At 39.4% G+C, this 21,878-nt stretch overlaps 1 protein-coding gene across 3 annotated transcripts; it reads left to right on the top strand.

Annotated features, from left to right (window-relative positions):
* Positions 1-6,648: 6,648 nt before the first annotated feature.
* TDRD6 (tudor domain containing 6) lies at positions 6,649-20,754 on the top strand. Of its 3 annotated transcripts, XM_033103668.1 has the most exons (5): positions 6,649-12,818; positions 14,234-14,358; positions 15,373-15,462; positions 18,679-18,745; positions 19,537-20,754. In XM_033103668.1, exons 1-5 carry the CDS (start codon positions 6,755-6,757, stop codon positions 19,578-19,580), a joined length of 6,390 nt encoding a protein of 2,129 aa, XP_032959559.1. In that variant the 5' UTR covers positions 6,649-6,754; the 3' UTR covers positions 19,581-20,754. The 3 variants fall into 3 exon arrangements, with proteins under 3 accessions (XP_032959559.1, XP_032959558.1, XP_032959560.1); XM_033103667.1 differs by having other exon boundaries at positions 18,679-20,754; XM_033103669.1 differs by lacking the exon at positions 15,373-15,462 and having other exon boundaries at positions 18,679-20,754.
* Positions 20,755-21,878: the final 1,124 nt, after the last annotated feature.

Below are 21,878 nucleotides of genomic sequence, written 5' to 3' on the forward strand. Positions count from 1 at the left end.
TCTACTATATGAGATATCACCTACTTTATGTCTATGAGACACATAAAGTAATCAAATTTATAGAAACAGAGGTAGAATAGTGGTTCCCAGGGGCTAGAGTGGGGGAGAATAAGAAGATAGTGTTTAATGGGTACAGAGCTTCAGTTTGGGATGATGAAAAGCTCTGGAGCTGGGTAGTGGAGGTGGTTGCACAGCAATGTGAAGGTACTTAATGCCACTGCACTGTACACTTAGAAATGGTCAAAATGCTAAGTGTTATGTATATTTTACCACAATTTAGATGTAAAAATATATTAAAAAACTGAATTTAGCATTATAAAAAGGATAACACATCATATCGAAGTGGGGTTTATCCCAGGAATACAAAGTTGTTTCAACATTCAAAAATCAGTGAATATAATTCACCTATTAGCAAACAATAGTAGAAAAAACTTATCTCATATAGAATGTGAAAAAATACATGATAAAATCCAAGACCCTCTCCTGATAAAAGTTCTCAACAAACTAGACCTAGAAAGGAACTTCCTCAACTGATAAAGGGGATTTAAATGAAACCTGTAGCTAATATCACTCTAGTCAAAGACTGAGGCTTTCTCCCTAAATCAGAAACAGGACAAGAATATCCATTCTCACCATTTCTGTACACAATGTACTGGAGGTCTTAAGTCGTTACAATGAGGCAAGAAAGAGAAATAAAAGGCATATATATTGGAAAGGAAGACAAAACTCTTTATTCATTGTTGATGTTACTGTGTAGAAAATGCCAAGGAATCCATTAAAAAAGCTACTAGAGTTAATTGTGAGTCTTAGCAAAGTGAAAAAATATAAGAGCAATATACAAAAATAAGTATATTGCTGTAACAGTGAAAAATTGGACACTAGAATTTAAAAAAATAATATAATAAGATCAAAAATCATGAAAAACTTAGGGATAAATCTAACAAAATGTAAGTAAGACTCATTCACTGAAAACTATAAAACATTGCTGAAAGTAAAGACCTCAAGTAATGGTGAGAGAAACTATGTCCATGGATTGAAAAATTTATTAATCAATTCTCAGTTGATCTCTTTGAAAACAATGCAATCCTAATAAAATTTCCAACACTTATCTTTTTTTTTGCAGAAATTAACAAGTGTATTCTAAAATACATATGGAAAAGCAAAGACCTTGAATAGGCAAAACAATTATAAGGAAAAATAGCAAAGTTGAAGAATTCTTATTACCTAATTTCAAAATTGACTTTTAAGCAGTTTGGACAATAATTAACATAATGTGATACTGGCATAAATATATATCAATGGAACAGAATACAGAGCCAAAAAATAAACCCATTCACATATGGTCAACCAATTTTTGACAAACATGCCAAGGTAATTTAATCAGGGAAGTATAGTTTTCGCTGCAAATGGCACTATAACAATTGGATACCAATTGGATGTGCAAAAACAAAACTTTCAATCATCTTCTCACAGCATATACTAAACTTAATTCAAATGGATCATAGACCTAAATACAAGAGCTAAAATTATAAAACTTCTAGAAGAAAACTGCAAGTTTTTTTAACTTGGTTTAGGCAAAGGATTCTTGGGACACAAAAACTACCACCTAGACAAGAAAAAAATATGTGAATAATTTGATTTCATGAAAATTACAAACTGTTTTCTTCAAAAGACAATATCAAGAAAATGAAATGACAAACCACATACTGAGAGGAAATATATGCCGAACACATATCTGACAAAGGACTTGTATCCACAACACATAAGGACTCTTACAACTCCAAAGGTGACAAACAACCTCTTTAAAAATGGGCAAGGGAGTTGATCAGATACTTCACCACAGAAGACATGATGGCAGATAAGCACGTGAAAAATGTGCAACATCATCAAGAAAATACAAATTAAAACCACAGTACGATATCACCACAAAATACAGGAATGGCCAAAATGAAAAAGACTGACGATATTAAGTGCTAATGAGGACGTAGAACAGCTCATATGTTGTTGGTAGGAATGCAAAATGACAGTTATTTTGGAAAATAATTTGCCAGTTTCTTCTAATGTTAACATATACTTACCATATGACCCAGCAATCCCACTCCTAGTAGTACCGACCCAAGAGAAATGAAAATTTATGTCCACACAAAGACATGTACGTATGAGAATGTTTACAGCAGCTGTATTGATAGTCACCAAAAATTGGAAATGACCTGAAGGACCATCAATAAATGTGATATGTTCATACAATGGGAAACTATTCAACAATAAAACTATTGATACAGACAACATGGATGAATTTGAAGGCATTAGGCTAAGCGGTGGAAGTCCGCCCCAAGAGACTACAAACTGTAGGATTCCATTTTATATGACATTTTGGAAAAGGCAACACTATGGTGACAGGTTGCCAGGGACTGTGACTGCCAAGACTGAGCCCAGGAGAGAGGGAGAGGATGGAATGCAAAGGCAGGAGGGAACTATTTGGACAATGCAAATGTTTTGTGTTTCAGCTGTGTTGGTGAGCATTTACAACTATATACATTTGTACATCTGTGGTGATGTGCATTTACATTGTAAACAAATGCGTACTGTATACTGTACACAAATGTATAACTGTATACTTGTCAAAACATCATCAAACTGCACAAAAGGGGGAATTTTGCTGGATATAAATTATGCCGCAATAAGCCTAATTTTTAAGAAATCTTTTCTAAAAATTAAATCTTTAGGAGAACAAGAAAGTGCTTTAAATTTTTATTTTAGTTACTATTACTAATAACTACATATTTATTATCTGTCTACTGGGGTGGGCCCTTTACCTATAATTGGTCATTTAATCTTTACAATAAAGTAAAATTCCATTTTTATAATGAAGAAACTAACTCAGAAAAGTTCATTGCCATGTCGCCCTGAGATGAAAAACCAGAGACTTCCAAAATCTAAAGCTTTTGCTTTTTCCACTATGTTTTGTTGCATCTCAGGTATTTATTGAATGTAAACATGTTACCTGTACTTACATTAATTCACGCTTCAGAACTACACTATATGGTGTGTGCCCTTATGCCCATTTTCAGATATAGAAGCAAGAGGACAGATAAATAATTTGCCTTGGCTTGCTCTTCCTACTCTAATTGTCTCCCTGTAATGGCATAGTCTTGAATTTATGTGTATTCTCATAAAACTTCAGTTATGGACACTGACATCTGAATTTCATAGAATTCTTTAAAACTTTTTATTTTAAAATAATTTTAGAGTCACATAAAGTTGCAAAAAATATACAGGGAAGTCCCATGCACCTTTCACTCAGTCCTCTCCACAATGGTAACACCATGCATAACTGTAGCACACAATCAAACACGGCAGAGTGATGTTGGTATAATCCACAGATTCAGACTTCACCAGTTTTACAAGCACGTGGCATCTGTGTGTGTGTCTAGTTCGATGCAATGTTATCACCTTTGTGAGCTTCATGTAACTTCTACCACATTCAAGATACAGACCAGTTTCATCACAAAGCTCCCTCATGCTACCCACTTTATAGCCACTCATCCACTGCCCCTCATCCCCCACTCCTGGCAACGACTTACCTGTTCTCCATTTCTAACTTTCGGTGAGTCAAGAATATTATATAAATGGAATCATACAGTATGTGACGTTTGGTGATTTTTTTTTTTCGCTCCGCATAATTCCTTTGAGCACCTTCCAAGTTGTTAATAGTTCCCTTCCTTTTTATTGCTGAATTGTATCCCATGGCATGGATGTACCACAGTTAATTTAACCATTTGCCCAATGAAGGATATTTGGGTTGTTTCCAGTTTTGGGCTAATAGGAATATAGCTGCTATAAACATTTATGTACAGGTTTTTGTGCGGACATAAGTTTCCATTTCTCTGGGATAAATGCCCAATATAGCAATTGCAAGGTCATATGGCAAGCATCCACTTAGTTTTTAAAAAGTGGCTACACTGTTTTACATTCCCACCAGGTGTATGAGTGATCCAGTTTCTCCACTCCACATTCTAATTGATGTTATCACTATTTTCCAGTCATTATCATAGGTTTATAGTGATATGTGATTGTGGCTTTGTTTTTCCCTAATGGCTAATGATGTTGAACATTGTTTCATGTTCTTCTTTGCCATCTGTATATTCTCTTCAGAGAAATGTCTCTTCCTATCTTTTGCTCATTTTCAAATTGGATTTTTTTTTTTACTGTTGAGTTTTGAGAGAACATATCGTAGATACAAGTCCTTTGACAGACATGTGGTTTCCAAATATTTTCTTTGATCTTAAATTGTCTTCTCCTTCTCTTTATAGAGTATTTTTCATTTGGACGGTTTTTTTAAAAATATTTATTGAACAACAATTTTTTAAAGTAAGCATCTTTAAACAGGGCTAATTAGTTGTGTGGAAACTACAGACTTTAAAGTGTACTGTATTTCTGCTTAGAGTTCTCTATATAGGGAGGTCTAAGATAGCACAAAACAAATATGATTTATCTGTTTTGCCCAATTTCCCTGTATCTTCTTTTCATAAAAAGATACTGAAATAACTCATACCTCTCAGACAGAATACCTCAGTCCCAATACCTCCCAGACACATTCCATCCGTTACCTTATCCTTTACTCTTTTAACTCTTAAATATTTGTATTAGAATAAAATTATTCCGTCTCGCCATTTCTGAAGCCAAGAGCCTCTGAAGCCTAATAAAAGGAAAGTTGTTATTTTTTAAATTTTTTATGAAACTCAAGATCTTTTGCTTAATAAAGTATGGGAAATATCTCAGTGCAATGGTCTGACTTTTTTAGTTCCTTGTCTAGAAGCAGAAGGAGACAGAGCAAAGTAGATATCTACTTCAGACACGGGACAGGTGGGGTACCGGAAAAATCTGGATGGGAGGAAAGAGCTCTGATCAGGCCATGACAGCCACATGATACACTTTGACATCTAGGATTGAAAGCCCTGAACCATGAAAGGAGTTTGGGGACAAGATAAATAGAACACAGATAGATAATATGAGACATGTAAAAGTAGGAAATAATCAATTCTGCCTGGGTGAAGAGGAGAGTCACGAGGAAGAGACATTTGATCTAGATCTTGCTGGATAGTGTTAAATCAAATGCTTATTTTTCTTCCATCATGAATATGAAACATTAATTAGAGAAAATCTGGAAAACAGAAATTGAATTTTCAAGGATGAGTTTGTCAGGTAAAAGTCTAACTGTTTAGAGGGATCAAATTCATCTTCATTTATTCATTCAGTGCGTATTTATTGCCTTAGCCCCATTCCAGATTCCAGGAATGCAAAAGCAGTTCTTGCCAAAAAGGGCTTTTAAGTTGGTAGGATGACAAAGGGATCCAAGACAATTGCAATACAATGTGAAAGTGCAAAGTAAGCACAGGAAGCCTTAGAAGTACATGGTAGCCTCTAATCTGGATAGATTGAGGGCACTGAGATTTACAACGTTAGGCCAGGATTATTCATATTAAGCATTATCTTGATTATATATATATATATATATATGCGCATATGTATATGCACATATATGCACTGATATGTATTTGATGATACTTTGAAATGTAAAGGTGTGAAATGGAAAAGCATGAGGAACTAGGAGAAACTCCCTGAACAAAAATCTATTGTAGACACATATATGTGGAAGCTACTCATAATTTGCTTGCACTTTTCCATTCCACTCCCTCCCCCCTGACAAATGGAGTCGTTAAGGGTTACCTTGGTAAGACTTAGGTGGGGAAAAAAAAACCAGAATCCAGCAGAGAGACCCTCTGCCACAGTAGATACAGGAAGAATTTGAAGGCATGTTTCTTCCATTCCTCTTGACCTCCTTTGAGGAGTCCAGTTCTGTCCTAGCTCTGTGTGTAAATGAAGAAATAAAATGACTGCAAAGTTGGGATGCGACAATTAGGCAAACAAAACAGCAAAAGAACTCCTACCGGGTAATTGTGGGAAAGGACATATTTAACAATCTCCATATACTCTCATACTTTATTTGAACCTTCATTAACAACGCTGTCGATTCGGGTGATCAAACAGGTTCACATTACAGAGAGTCAGCAACTTGCTGGAGCACACAACACTGAGCATCAACCCTCTGCCCTGCAGAGAACAGGTGCATCTGCACCCCTCAGCCTGGGAGCTCCGCACCCCACCTCTGCACCTCTGAGTTTGGGCCCTCGTGTCTCCGGTCCCCTCCCTCACTGGCTAGCACCGGCCTGGCTCACTAGGCTCATCAGCATAGGAGGACAACCCACAAGGAAGTACCTTTCTGGCCTGGGTCTCCCCACAGCCAGCCTTCACACTGCTCCAGCCTTCACACTGCCTCCTCCGGAGTCGAAGGTGCTCTGAGGACAGGCACGTTGTGTCCAATCCTGCCACCTCTGGGACTCCTAAAGGGCCCTGCAAGCCCCTTCTGCCTTCACGCCACCCCAGCGCTCCTCGGGGCCGCGATCACACCCCAACGGGCTTCCGCGGCTGCCCACGCAGGTCCACCTGCCGCCTGCGGCCGGAAGCGGGGGCGCCGCGCGCTGCACTCGCCTGCGCAGCCGCGCAACCCTGAGCACAACGGTGAGCGGTTGGTCGGGCCGTGGGGTCTCACCGGTCGGCCTGAGTGCTGAGGTCGCGCGTCGGGAGTCCTCGGTCCCTCTGTCCTTTGAGCCTGGGTTGGTGCGGGGGTGTTTGCGGGCCTGACACGCCGCCCTGATCGCTCAGTGAGTGGTGGCCGCGCTGCCCCACGGAGATGTGCTCGACGCCCGGACTGCCGACGCCGGGAGCCTCGCTGGTCCTGCGGGTGTCCTTCGTGGACGTGCATCGTGAGGTGATCCCCGTGCAGCTATGGGGGCTGGTGGGCGAGCGGCGGGACGAGTACCTGCGGCTGAACCGGGAGATCCAGGAAGCGGCGGCCACGTGTGGCCCGTGGGCGCTGGGCGGCACCTCGGCCTCACCGGGCGAGCTGTGCCTGGTGCAAGTAGGGCTCCTGTGGCACCGCGGCCGCGTGGTCAGCCGGCAGGCGCAGGAGAGCCGCATCTTCCTGCTGGACGAGGGCCGGACCATCACAGCCGACGCGGGCTCGCTGGTGCCGGGGCGCAGCGAGTATTTCCACCTGCCGTCGGAGGTGCTGGGCTGCGTGCTGGCCGGCCTGGTGCCTGCGGGCGGAGGCTGCGCGGGGTGGGGCGAGCCCCAGCACTGGCCGGCCAGCGCCGTGGACTTCCTTAGCAAGCTGCAGGGCAAGGAGGTGCACGGGCGAGTCCTGGATGTGCTGCTCCTCCACCATCTGGTCCTTCTGGAGGTGCCTGCTCTTTCCCAGCAGATGCAGGAGCTCGGCCTGGCCCGACAGGTACCCCACAACGTCTTCCGCTCGCTGCTCAAGCGCTACCTCTCGGCAACCAGTGGTGGCCTGGGCTCCAGGACCCCGGTCTTCCAGCGAATCCTGCCCAAGCAAGAGCAGCCGGGCCTCGATTACTTCTATCCCCAGCTGCAGCTGGGCGTGACGGAGCCGGTAGTGGTGACTCAAGTGTGCCATCCCCACCGCGTTCACTGCCAGCTCCGGAGCTTCTCGCAAGAGATCCACCACCTCTCCGAGAGCATGGCCCACATATACCAGGATTCCTCGGGGACAGGGGATGAGAACTCCACCGTGGCCACCTGGGAAGAGCAGCAGGAGAGCCCAGACAAGCCAGGCTCTCCGTGTGCATCCTGTGGGTTGGATGGACATTGGTACAGGGCGCTCTTGCTGGAGACTTTTCGGCCCCAGCGCTGTGCCCAGGTGCTTCACGTTGACTTTGGCAGGAAGGAATTAGTGAGTTGCAGTAGCCTGCGCTACTTGCTGCCTGAGTATTTTCGAATGCCGGTGGTGACCTACCCTTGTGCTTTGTATGGTCTCTGGGACGGCGGGAGAGGCTGGTCTCGGTCACAGGTCGGTGACCTGAAGGCACTGATACTGGGCCAGGCAGTGAATGCAAAAATTGAATTTTACTGTTCCTTTGAGCATGTGTATTATGTCACCCTGTATGGAGAAGATGGGCTTAATCTTAACTGTGTATTCGGGGTCCAGTCCTGTTGCTTGGCTGACCGATTTCTTCAGAACCCGGGCATAGAGGAGCAGGAGGAGGAAGAACAAGAACCAGATATCGCTCTTCACTCTCAGTCTCCGGCTGAAGAAGTGGACGAAGAGCTTCCACTCCTGGCCTTACGATCTATCAGGTTAAAGATGAATGCCTTCTATGACGCCCAGGTAGAGTTTGTGAAAAATCCTTCTGAGTTTTGGATTAGGTTGAGGAAACACAGTGGCACCTTCAGCAAGTTGATGAGGAGAATGTGCAGTTTCTATTCCTCAGCCAGTAGGCTGGATGGTATAGTTTTGAAACCTGAACCTGATGACCTTTGCTGTGTCAAATGGAAAGAAAATGGCTACTATCGGGCTCTGGTCACCAGATTAGATGACAAGAGTGTGGATGTGTTCTTAGTCGATCGAGGCAATTCAGAAAGTGTGGACTGGTATAACGTGACGATGCTGCTTCCCCAGTTTAGACAGCTGCCAATATTGGCTCTGAGGTGCACCCTGGCTGATATTTGGCCTTTGGCAGAAACTTGGAGCCAGGAAGCAATTTCCTTTTTTAAAAAGACTGTGCTCCACAAAGAATTAGTTATCCATGTCCTTGATAAGCAGGATAATCAATATGTTATTGAGATTCTTGATGAATCAAGAACAGGGGAAGAAAACATTAGTAAGGTCATTGCTCAAGCTGGATATGCCAAGTATCAGGAATTTGAAACAAAGGGAAATATTCCTGGACATGCCCACTCCCCTGGGCATGTTTCAAACCATTTTACTGCTGGGAATAACAAACCGTCTTCTGCCAAGAAAGGAGAACAGGAAGCCGCGCCAGACAACAAAACTACATCTGCTTCAGAAGCTTTGACTGACACAACAGCTGTTACAAAGGTTTCAGCTGGACTAGTTGTACAGGAAAAAGAGAAAAGAGTATCTGTTTATTCTCCTCTTGTACAGGATTTCTTGGAAATTATATCAGGCTCTTTTTGTAAAGGAACGCTAAAAGTTGGAAGTACAGTAGATGTCAAAGTGTCTTATGTTGAAAACCCTGGCTATTTCTGGTGCCAGCTAACCAGGAACGTACAAAGATTTAAAACTCTAATGTGTGATATTCAGGACTGTTGCAAGGATACTCCTACTCCTTACCAGGGAACCAGCCCCGCTTGTTTGGCACAACGACCAGCAAATGGGAAATGGGCCAGAGCTTTGATCAGTGGGGCACAATCTTCAGAGCATGTCAAAGTAGTATTTGTAGATTATGGAGACAAAGATGTGGTATCTGTGAAGAATATTTATTCAATTAGTGAAGAGTTTCTCAAAGTCAAGGCTCAGGCTTTTAGGTGCAGTCTTTATAATTTAATTCAGCCAACTGGTCACAATCCTTTAGTTTGGGATGAAAAGGCAATACACGCTTTCAGTGAATTTGTACATAATGCAGGGGAAGACAATCTAGAATTAAAATGCACAATATTTGCTTTGGCCTCAATGCATGATGAAGAACTGTTTAATGTCGTGGATTTGCTAACACCCTTTCAGAGCGTATGCCATTTTTTGGTAGAAAAGGGACTTGCGATACCAGTAAAACTTCAGAAGCCTCTGGAGTCCTCTGTTCAGCTACATTCTTACTACTATTCTACTCATGACATGAAAATTGGAAGTGAAGAATCAGTGTATGTAACACATGTTGATGACCCTTGGACATTTTATTGCCAACTAGGAAGAAATGTAAATATTTTAGAGCAGTTGTCATGTAACATTACACAACTAAGTAAAGTTCTGCTGAATTTAAAAACATCGTCCTTGATACCTGGAACTTTGTGCCTCGCCAAGTACACTGATGGAAATTGGTATAGGGGGGTCATGATAGAAAGAGAACCAAATAAAATCTTCTTCGTTGATTTTGGGAACATTTATGTGGTAACCAATGACGGTCTGCTTCCAATACCTCGTGACGCATATGATGTCTTACTTTTGCCCATGCAAGCTGTCAAGTGTTCATTGTCTGATATTCCTGATTGTATACCAGAAGAAGTTACAACATGGTTTCAGGAGACGGTTTTAGATAAGTCACTGAAGGCTTTGGTTGTAGCAAAAGATCCAGATGGAAGACTGATTATAGAACTATACGATGACAGTATTCAAATAAATGCTAATATTAATGAGAAGTTAGGGCGACTGGGTTACAAAGGAAGGACAAGGAAAAAAAAAGAAAGTGACGTACTCGCTACATCAGACACTCTTGAAGTAAAAACGGAAAATAAGAAGTTGTCACCCGCAGACTATTTAAGTAAATCAGTAGAGACCAAATTATGCAATATGGAGATCTTGGGAGAATCATACATACCTAAGATCAGCTTAGCATGTAAGGAACTCAGACTTTTACAAAGTTCAACAAAAACAAACGTAGTCACTCAACATCAGGCATCTGTGGGAAATAAAAATAATCAAGTGTCTTCATTAACCACAAAAATGAAAGAAGAAGAAACTTTTGCTGAGCCACCAGCTTTGAAAGCCACAAAACCTGAAACCCCTCTTGCAGAGAGTAAAACAGGAGAGTCATATAACAAAGATTTGCCTCTAAAATTTTCTGAGTTTCCTCAGAAGACTCTAATGCCTGGCTTTAAGACAACTGTATATATTTCTCATATAAATGACCTTTCAGACTTTTATGTTCAACTAACAGAAGATGAGGCTGAACTCAATTTTCTTTCAGAGAGATTAAACAATGTTAGAACAAAGCCAGAATGTTACACAGGTCCACCTTTGCAAAAGGGAGATGTAATATGCACCACTTTTCCAGAAGACAATTTATGGTATCGTGCTGTGGTCAAGGAAGAACGACCCAATGACCTCCTCTCTGTACAATTTATAGATTACGGCAATGTTTCTGTGGTTCAAACTAACAAGATAGGTAAACTCGATGTGATTAATGCACTGTTACCAAGCTTGTGCCTTCACTGCTCCTTAAGGGGACTTTGCGTTCCTGAAATTTTAAACAGTAAAGAAATGGTACGTTACTTTTCCCAAAGGACAGATGAGGCTCAAATTAAGTGTGAATTTGTTAAATTTCACGACAGATGGGAAGTTATTCTTGCTGATGAACATGGGATCATAGCAGAAGATATGATTAGCAAATATGCTTTCACTGGAACGGCTGAAATAGGATGTTCTACTCAAATAATTAAAAGTGACTTTTCAAAGCCTGTCAACGAAACAGACATTGACACTTCGGTATTTCTTAACTGGTATAATCCAAAGATGAAAATGGTAAGAGCTTATGCCACCGTGATAGATGGGCCTGAATATTTTTGGTGTCAGTTTGCTGATACTCAGAAACTTCAGTATTTAGAAGTAGAAGTAAAAACTGCGGGAGAACAGGTAACAAATTGGAGAAGTTGTATCTCATGTCCTCATGTTGGAGACCCTTGCATCGTGAGATATAGAGAAGATGGACATTATTATAGGGCTCTCATCACCAATATTTGTGAAGATTATCGTGTATCAATCAGGCTTGTGGACTTCGGAAACATCGAAGACTCTGTGGACCCAAAAGCACTCTACAACATTCCTTCTGAACTTTTGGTGGTTCCCATGCAAGCCTTTCCATGTTGCCTCTCGGGATTTAAGTTTTCCGAGGGTGTGTGCCCTCCAGAGGGAAATGACTATTTTTATGAAATAGTAACAGAAGATGTGTTGGAGATAACAATATTAGAAATCAAAAAGGATGTTTGCGATGTCCCTTTAGCAATTGTTGACTTGAAATGCAAAGGCAAAAGTATTAATGAGAAAATGAAGAAATATTCTAAGATTGGTGTTGGTAACAGTGATCTGCCCTATGAAAAAAATGGCCCAGAGATAAAGGGAGCTCTTGGGTCCCCCGGTCCTGAGGTTGGACTTAAGAAACCAAGTACTAAAGCTGGACAAGAGAAAACACTGTATGTCGAACCACAGATAGATGACCTCTCTGAGAGAATTAAAGAAGACTTAAACATTATTGAAACCAAACCAAATAAATTCTATGACCCTGAAACTGATAACATTTTTGAAGCTTTTGAAAACCCAAGGAAAGATAAAATTGGCACGGAGGTCCTGGAAAGTCAAGAAGAATGTCAATTGGTTGACCAAGCAAAGTTTGATAATAAATACCTAGTTACAGGATTTAACACTTTATTATTACCGCGTGCTAGTGAAACAGAGGAGATATTAGAACTTACTTCACTTGAGGTCCCACTTTCCCCTGATGATGAATCAAAAGAATTCTTGGAACTGGAATCTATTGAGTTACAGCATTCTCTAGTCGGGGATGAAGAAAAAGAAGAGCCCGAACCGGTGTCTCTCCCCGAAGGCTATGACACAGAAGCCACCCTGCAGCCATTTACAGTGCAACTTCCCCTCAGCTGCGAAGCCGAGAAACAGCCAGAACTAGAATTACCTACAGCCCATCTGTGTCTAGATGACCCAATAAACCCTTTGTGTTTAAGAGGTAGTCCGAAAGCCCAAGAATCCATGTATGCTGAGGACACAAGAAAATCAAGTTCTGTAGAATGTTCTGAGGACGAACATAGGTTGCCATTGCCCCTACATGGACAGAATTGTGATTCCCAAATGCAGCTTGAAATGAATATATATGAAGAAGAATTGACAGGATATAAAAACAGAGATGCCATTTCATCACTCACTTCCTTGTTCTCTGAAGAAGAATCCAGAGATGGAAGGAAACACAGTAATGCTTTACCAGATTATGTCTCCGGTATGTAAATTTTTTCCCTTCGTCTTCATTTAACTTAGTGTCTTTCCAAATTACTTATTTGTCTTAAAGAACATAATTCTTATTTGAATTTTTAAAGATTAATTTTTTAAGGAAAAGGTTAAAACTTGAAAAGAGAATCAGATTTGGAGGGTGTTTTAAACATAGGGAAATTACATTGTGAAATCAGTGTTAAATAATACTTCACATGCTGGGTGAAATACTGAATTATTTTGTGATTAAAAATAGAATGCTTAAAATCTGCCTCTCCAAAAAGTAATCACATTAAAATGTAAACAAAACATCTTTAAAAATCAAGAGGTTATTTTTTTCTAGTAAGTTTTTTGTTGGTTTGTTTTTTAAACATACCGTTCCTTTGCCAAGCACTATTGTAGGCCAGAATTTACGATGGGGATCATTTTAGCAGAGTTTTCAAATTTTAACTCTGGTGTTTGGTTTCATGCATATACCTTGACATTCATTTAAAAGCTCTTAAACAAAAACTAGATTTAGGGAGCCTATGTTAATGGAAAAAAGTTAACAGCCGTGAGTAAATATTGGAGAACATTTATTGTCAGTAACTTTTCTGTAAGTTATTTCTGCCGCAATTTTCTTGTCTATTTAATAAAATACAAAAGTTAAATGAAATGGGTAACTTTTAGGGATTTTTTTTTAATATATGTCAGACATTTTAAATGTCAGTTTTTATGTTATTTAATTTGAGCCGCTGTGCAAAATAGGTTTTCTCAATAGAGTGAGGAGGATGAAAATCACCACAGTCCTACCACCAGGAAATGACTGCGGTGAAAGCTGTGGCGTACTTCCTTTCTGTGGTCTTTCACCCTCTCTGTGTGTGTGTGTGTGTGTGTGTGTATTTACATACAGTTAAGAACACAGTGCGCAGGGCTTTATTTCAATCTCTTAAATATGCTTTCAAGATGGTTTAATTCCATCGTATGCCATCCTGTGGATATATGATAATTTATTTAAATAATACACTAAATTTTTAGTCCCCGTTGTTACATTTTAATGATAACACGTAATAGCCTTGTGATAAGATTGTCTGCTCACTTGCAACATGCTGCTTTGCTGTAGAAGTGGTTGTAACCATAGACCATACCACGTAGCAATATTAACCAGCTTTTAGTAGTAATTTTTAATGTTAGAATCAGACTCACATCCTTAAAACACGTCACGTGGTGATGGTTTTTGAGGAAAGGGGTAAGGAATTACATGGGGAGAGGCCCCTGGAAGAATTTAAAATAAAATCAAGGAAAGGTGACAAGCTTAGAATGTGTTGTACCGTACCTGCTAGTGATTATATAGGAATAGAAAAGGTAGATTCTGCGTTTGCTTGTGTATCTAACATTAAGGAATTGAGAGGTATGCACTGAGCCTCACTGTATTCAATTTGGCAGCTCAACCAGAGAACACCTATTCTCTGAAAGGATTTAATGTTGGATCCAAATGTGTTGTGTGGTCAAGTCTAAGAAACACCTGGTCTAAATGTGAGATTTTGGAAAGAGCTGAAGAAGGCACAAGGGTAAGTTAAAGCTGAAGTACTTCATCTCAAAATGCACTTGCAGACTATTAAGGAAATGTGATCAGATGAGAAAACGCAATGAAACGGATGTTTACCTGCTCCTTCCCCCTGATATTTTGATGCAGTGCAAAACTCATTTCTCAAGTTCGCATATAAGCATCCTAGCAAGAAATCATCTTAGGCTCTTTCATCTCCTTTACCCCGGAAATCCTATCAGTCACCAAGTTCCACACTCTTCCACTTCTTAGCTCTTAGTTAAACTTTGTATGTCTCGTGCCACTACTTTGGTTAAGCCCCTCACTGTACAACCAGATTACTCTAATAACCTTCTGTTTGGTTTACTTCTTCCAGTCTTCCTTCAATGGATTCTTCACACTGCCAGTGTGAAATTTGTCAGATGTAAATCTGACTACCTCCTTCCTGGGTGTAGAACTTCTTGGGCATTTCCAGTTATTGGTGTTTCTCCTGTGATCTGAAAACCACCTGTATCCCAGTCACCTGGGGTGTTAAACAGTCGATTCCTGGGCCGTGCCCTGGCTGGCTGACTCAGAATTTCTGGGCATAGGACCAGGACTGTGCATTCTTACACCGTTAAAATTTGAGAATCACTGGCCTGGTGAGAATCACTGACATAGAAAAGTCAAGCTCATTAACATGGTTGGTCCTCCAGGGTTAAGTGTCGATGCCCGATCTAGGCTTAGGTCTTACTCCTGTGTGTTTTGTACCTTATATCAGATGAACATCCAACGGTTTGATTTCTCTTACATGTACTAAACTATTCTGCTTGGTTTCTTTGATGTATTTAGTAATGCAGTTCTATTTGCCTATATTCTATCCCTTTGGCAAATGGGTTAATTTCCACTTATCTTTTAAAGGTTTACTTTAGCCATTGCCTCTTCCACAAAGCATTTACTAGCATTATTTTCTAACTCTCTCCATCTCTTTCCCACCCTACATCAGTTACAATATTTGGAAACTACAAATTTTTATGATTTATTTTTTTTCCTCTGGTAGGTTTTGAACCTTTCAAATGGCATGGAAGAAATAGTAAACCCTGAGAATGTCTGGAATGGCATACCCAAATTGGACAAGAGTCCATCTGAGGTATGGAAGTATAGAAATAGTAATTCATAAGAGCATTGTCCTTCGTTTTAAAAGGTGACAAACTATTTCCAAAGCCCTTATGTTTAAAAATAATGGAGAGAAAAAGTACTGATATTGTAATAACAAAAATGAAAAACAGCAATGACAAAATCAGTATGTCTGGACTTTATGCCACAACACATCCTTTTGGGCAAGCTAGTTATTAATGTTTTACTCCCTGATTTTTATTTTGGGATTTAAAAACTGAAAATTGCTTAGTGTTCATGATCTTCATACAATACATTTGATGCAGAAATCCTGGGAAAATGGCAAAGTTAAAAAGGGGCAAGTATCTATCACCTATAATACACTCATCCATAGATAAACAGATTGATCTGTTTGGTGTTATTTCATAGTTTTTCTGTTTATATGAAATACTCGTATATCATCTACATATTTTGAACATGGTTGCCTTCTTTCTACATACAGGTTTATATTCTGTGTTTTGCATTTAAAATTACAAGGTGGGCAATTTCCCATGCCATTTGAGTTTATCCTGTTTGGAGTTTGTTGAACTTCTTGCTTCAAAGTCTGTGTCTGACAGTTCCAATATCTGGTCATCTCAGGGTTTGCATCTGCTGATTATCTTGAGAAACGATTAACTTTTCCTGGTTCTTTTTATGTTGAGTAATTTTGTATTATACCCTGAATGTTTTCAATACTATGTTGTAAGACTTTGGATCCTGTTAAAATCCTTTAGAAAATATCAAAGTTTTTGTTTTAACAGGTGATCAAGCCAGTTAGATTCATACCGCAAGTTCTGTCTGTGCTTCTGTGTTTGCTGCTCCAGTGTCAGTTTAATTTTCAAAGCCTTTGCTATAATGTTAGGGTCTGCCCAGGACATAAGCCACTCGGATTAGTGTGGACCTCGGGCAGTGGTTTATGCTGTAGCTGAGGTGTGAAAGACTTTACTATGCTTGGTTGGTTCTCTCCTGTATGTGCATAATTCAGGGGGGACCTTGGGACCCACATCAGTTCACATATAGTATTAGTATGAGGGTTTCACATTTTCCAATTTTTTTCCTCCCTGAGATTTTTTCCACACTTTCAGATTCCAAGGGTCCTCTTTCATCCAGCCCCTAGGGATCCCTTTTTCTGGTCCTTTGGCCGGAACGCATATTTCTAGCAAGGTTTTCCCTCTGAGCGGCCATGCCTTGGGAGTTTGAGCCTGCCTTGGGAGTGAAACAGATAAAGAGAAAAAAAAATAATAATTTCCTCCCCCGACTCTTCAAATCACAGAGGGCCTTTTCCCAGTTCCACAGCCAGAGTCTGCTGTCAAGACTTTTAGGTGCCTGCACTGTGACTGCTGTCCCCAGGCCATGACTAGAGCAGATTTCAAGACAGGGCCAGGAGAAAGCAAACAAATAAACAAACAAACATGATGAAAGGATTTCCTACCTACTCCCAATTCTCTAGCCTTCAGAGGCCTCTTTTCCCAGTGCACTGGCTAGAAATAAGGGATTTCTCACAGAGTTTTGCTGTCCACCGCAGCTGGACAGCTCTGATTTGGTCCAACCTCAGGTCAAACCTAGGAGACAAGGAGGAGAGAGAGAGAGAGAGAGAGAGAGAGAGAATATACCTGTGAAACTCACCCCTATTACAAGTTATTATTCAAGTTTTTAGTTCAGTCCTCATTCTGCCTGTTCTTGCTTACTTTTCAGAGTCCACGGGTACTTGATTTTGTATTGTTTCCAGAATTTTTAGTTGTGGTCAATGTAAGAGAGAAACTGTATTTGATTTATCCATCTTGGCTGCAAGAAGAAGGCTATAAGTGCAGAATATTCCATGACATTAATGGTCAATAATTTATTAAACCATTTGTCCTCGTGTTGGACATTTAGGTAGTTTGAAAAGTTTCACTATGAAAGATCATTGAACATATCTCTTCACCTTCTTCCAATATTTACTTGTCAAAAATAACAGTCTGCTTCACTAATGTTGCATTAGTATTTACTAAAACTTTTACATTCTGATCTTTTCCACTAATTTTTAAGAATCCACAGACAAATACATCGATCTAGACTTACAGTATTGTTTTTGGATAAACTGTGCCACCCCTGCCAAATAGTAGAGAATCATTTAAGATGATTTAAAGTGTTAAAGTGTTCATAGAATAATATAGACACAACTATTAATACCTAGGTAATTAGCAAATACAGAAACTATCTATGAGTAAGGCTTCACTTTTTTTTTTTTTTATTGGAGAAGGGGAACAGGACTTTATTGGGGAACAGTGTGTACTTCCACGCCTTTTTTTTTTTTTTCTAAGTCAAGTTGTTGTCCTTTCAGTCTTAGTTGTGGAGGGCGCAGCTCAGCTCCAGGTCCAGTTGCCGTTTTCTAGTTGCAGGGGGCGCTGCCCACCATGCCTTACGGGACTCGAGGAGTTGAACTGGCAACCTTGTGGTTGAGAGCCCACTGGCCCATGTGGGAATCGAACTGGCAGCCTTCGGAGTTGGGAGCATGGAGCTCTAACCGCCTGAGCCACCGGGCCCACCCCAAGACTTCACATTTTTATTAGGTTCTTAATGACAGTTAAATGATCCTTTCCTTAAATTTGAAGAAACTTAGATGCCTGTCTGCAGATGAGCTGGTTTTACACTTCAAAAGTGAATATTGTGAGTCATTACGTTATGCATGACCATTTTTTTTTTTTTGTGATACATCAAGTCATTATAATCTGGGAGTCTGTTTGATTACATTTTTTTTGCATCTGAGCTATTTTATTTCACCATAAGAATATGTCTCCTGCATTCATCTCTGTACAAACATCATTCATACACAGGATGCTCTCAGGTGTTGAGAAGAATCTAGAAGAAGTATCCCTCTTCAGTAAGTCTTTAATAAAGCATCGGTTATGTGTTTGAACAGCAGCCCCTTGAACAATGCACCAGACACCACTAGAGTCGTGGACGTTTGGGAGCTAAAAATTGGAAAAGGGTACTTTATCCCTTGTGTGGAAAGCACCAGTGGAGATGGTCCAGAGAAATGAGCAGTTGAAGAATAAAAAATGTACTTGAGGTGATTCTTCACTATAAAATCAGATTGTCGTACTTTTAAAAGGATTACTTTTTGTTGGTTATACCATTTTTCTGGTTTATCTGTGGTCCCCTTTCTGATTTTAATTATTTTGTTCCTATAATAAAAAACTGGTTGTAATCCAAAGGTTCCTTTTGTTAGGCTATATTCCAAGCAGGCCTGGGAAAAGACCTTTACTTCATGTCATCGGAGGATACCGCAATTAAAGGTAACTGTGTTCTAAAACAAAATACTTTTATCACCCAGAATGCCAAATCTTAAAGATACCATTACCCTGAATCCTCAAAGAAAAATGGTTTATCAATTTCTTTGGATGTTAGTAGTAGGAAAACAAAACACTTTAGCTAAAAATGTTAAATGTGCTTATGGGGATAAATACCCAAAAAGAGGAATTCTTGAAATACATAGGAAGTTTGTTTATGATTGAATTAGTCTTGAAAGTTAAATTGTGAATATGATAAATTCATATTTTAAAAGGATTTTCTCAATGTTAATGAGTCCACATGTTCAAATGATCTATTGGAATTTCTAGATTTTTAGTTTATCTACGTGATAAGATTTAATTTGTTGGAAGTTCTTGCTTAATGCATGATCATGTTCATAAGTACGTATCACACTGGTTCTTAGAACTGAGGCAAATTGAAAATGTAATCAGCTCTTCGTGGCTTCAGTATTACGTGAAAAATACACACGAATCAGAGAGAACAACGGACTAACTGGTTATCAGCCTTGTTAACATGCGAGCAAAATGGAAAATGTGCCAACTTCATAATCTCCTAGAGAAACTTAGTTTGATAATAGAGTGTGAGAGCCAAAATACTAAAACAGAGTAAAAAAATCGTTTCTGAAGGAAGAATTCTCTGTAGTAATTAGAATATTCCTCTGGCCTCTCTCCCCATTTTTTAGAGGACATTAAATTTGTTATGGTGGCACCCATGTAAACAATTTTCTCATGTTCCTGTTTCTTTCTCACATTGAGGTTTTCCTTCCTTGTTTCAGAAAAAGGGTTTGGAGGTGATACAGGTTTAACTGTGGATCCATAGATGGTGACCAGTCAGTCAGAAGCTATTCTTAAACAAGTGGCATCTTACTCCGGAAAAACAGAGTATTTGAGCAGATTGACAGTGTGTAATCCAAAGAAGTTGTCATTTTTGAAAGTTTTGGTATGTGTTAAAAACAAAATAGGTCTCAGGTTGACTGTGCAGTGTATTTATAGGGATGTTGCTGTATATGTGGATCTGGGCTCTTTCCTCTCCCTTTAAATGTATTATATTTCTAATCAGTTGGGAGGATTGATTTTGCTAACCAATTTTCCAACATATTACGCATATTTCAAAAAAAACCAACTACTTTGGTTTCTTTTGAATATAGTATTTAAATTGAAATAGAAAATTAGAGGTTTATGACAAATATACGATCCTACTTCAGAGGATAGCTTTGAAATTCCTTCAGAATTTTTGTTTTGTTTCCGAAGTTTTGTCTTGTGTGTCTAGTTAAACGTTTGACTAATATCTTGTTTGAATTTGGAAGTATTCTAACATGACACAATATTTGAATAAAGTTTATCCATAAAGATGTAGTGGTCTCATTTCATGAAAAATGAAACAGGATTCTGTGATATCTGTGGTTGTGGAATACCTGGAGTAATGGAACCACAATTCTACAATTAGAGGCAACATAGTAATATTAATAATTGTTAGCTCTATGTTTTAGTCACACACTGGTACTTTAAATGCATTTCTCATTTAACGTTTACTCGGAGGTGCATATTAATATTATCCATGTTTTATAGGTGAGAAAGTTGAAGCTTTTTAGAGAAAAATAACTTGCCTAAGGGCAAAGAGCTAGTGAATCTCAGAGGCTTGATCAGACCTGGATCCATCTAACGTTCAAAGTCCATGCTTTTAAGCATATTTTTGTATAGGTGGCAATATGCGAAGTCCAGGTCCTAGCTTTAGGAAACAGATGCTACATAGTTGTAGACAGATGTGTGACCTGGGCGGGTTAGGTAATGTCTTTTGGAGCTTTGCTCTTCCTCGTCTGTAAAATGGGAATAATAAAACCTTTCTTGCTGTGTTTTTAAGATTAGAAATAATGTATGTAAAGTAAGAAAAGGAGTAGGAATTCGATAAATAGTTCCTTCTTTTCCCTGAAAGATACTCAGTACCATGTTTCCCCAAAAATAAGACCTAACTGGAAAATAAGCCCTAGCATGATTTTTCAGGATGACATCCCCTAAACATAAGCCCTAATGTATCTTTTGGAGCAAAAATTAGTGTAAGACCCGGTCTTATTTTCGGGGAAACACGGTATGTACTATGCTAGGTGGGTTTTGTTTTGTTTTTTAACCTTAACTCATTGGATCCTTTCAGCAGTTATTTTCTCCTTTGTTGTGCCACCAACAAAGGATTTTAAAGAGATGCAATTGAATGGGACATCAATACAAATGGGATGGTTATTCATCTCTAAAATGAGTAGAAGGTTTGCTACATGAGAGCAGGAAAAAGATGTGTGTATGAAACATTATCAGACCCTGAAGCCTGATAGAAACAGTGAGAATTAAGCGCTTTAAAAGCTGAGTATAATTCCAGTGAATAGAAAGGAGAGGGTTTTGCATTAAACATAATTGAGGTAGATGAGAATATCCTGAGATAATAAATAGACAAGTTTTGCTCATTCATGTAGAAGATACACTTGTGAATTACTGAGAAAAAGGGTCAGAGAAGATGCATTAGGGCCAGATTATAGAAAGCCTTCAATTTCACGCTGAGGAGTTTAACTCTATATTTTAACATTTTTAATCCGAGTGGCCTAGGATAGGAGAAACCAAATTCCTCCAAACGAATGATTTTGCACCTTAAAACATGAAGATAGGCCTGAAGTGCCCAATCAGAACACACTGTTATTTATTAACTGGGCAAAAAGGGTAGGGATGGAATAGTAATAGTTAACCGGGCTTACTTACAAAGTACTGATTATGCCTGTTCACACAGGCTTAATTACACTAATTATGGAGAATTCATAGGAACAAGACCATACTTAGACCGAAATACATTTAACTAATAAGTGGCATAAGTTTTTATACTCGTTGGGAAACAAGCAAAACAAACAAACAACATTTTCCTTGACTCCCAGATGCATAAGTACATAATTTTTAAAGTATCTTTTTACCTCCATTTATTGTTCTACTTCCTATAAAATTAAAAACATTCATTAAATAAAACTAATTGGAAAATAAAGCAGTTAAAAGTAATTCTGAGTGTTTCCTTTGTTAGCCTTCCCAGGTTTTGGGTGAATAACTAATTTAATTTGTAATAGCTGGAATCTCTGGCCTGTCTTAC

Source organism: Rhinolophus ferrumequinum, chromosome 3 (assembly GCF_004115265.2).
Source record: "Rhinolophus ferrumequinum isolate MPI-CBG mRhiFer1 chromosome 3, mRhiFer1_v1.p, whole genome shotgun sequence".
Lineage (NCBI taxonomy): Eukaryota > Metazoa > Chordata > Mammalia > Chiroptera > Rhinolophidae > Rhinolophus > Rhinolophus ferrumequinum.

Excerpts from the sequence above, each read along its gene's own strand:
- TDRD6 (XM_033103667.1), top strand. The coding sequence starts at position 6,755 with ATGTGCTCGACGCCCGGACTGCCGACGCCGGGAGCCTCGCTGGTCCTG. Across the intron at positions 12,819-14,233 it reads TTTACCAGATTATGTCTCCG|CTCAACCAGAGAACACCTAT; the intron begins GTATGTAAATTT and ends TCAATTTGGCAG. Across the intron at positions 14,359-15,372 it reads GAGCTGAAGAAGGCACAAGG|GTTTTGAACCTTTCAAATGG; the intron begins GTAAGTTAAAGC and ends TTCCTCTGGTAG.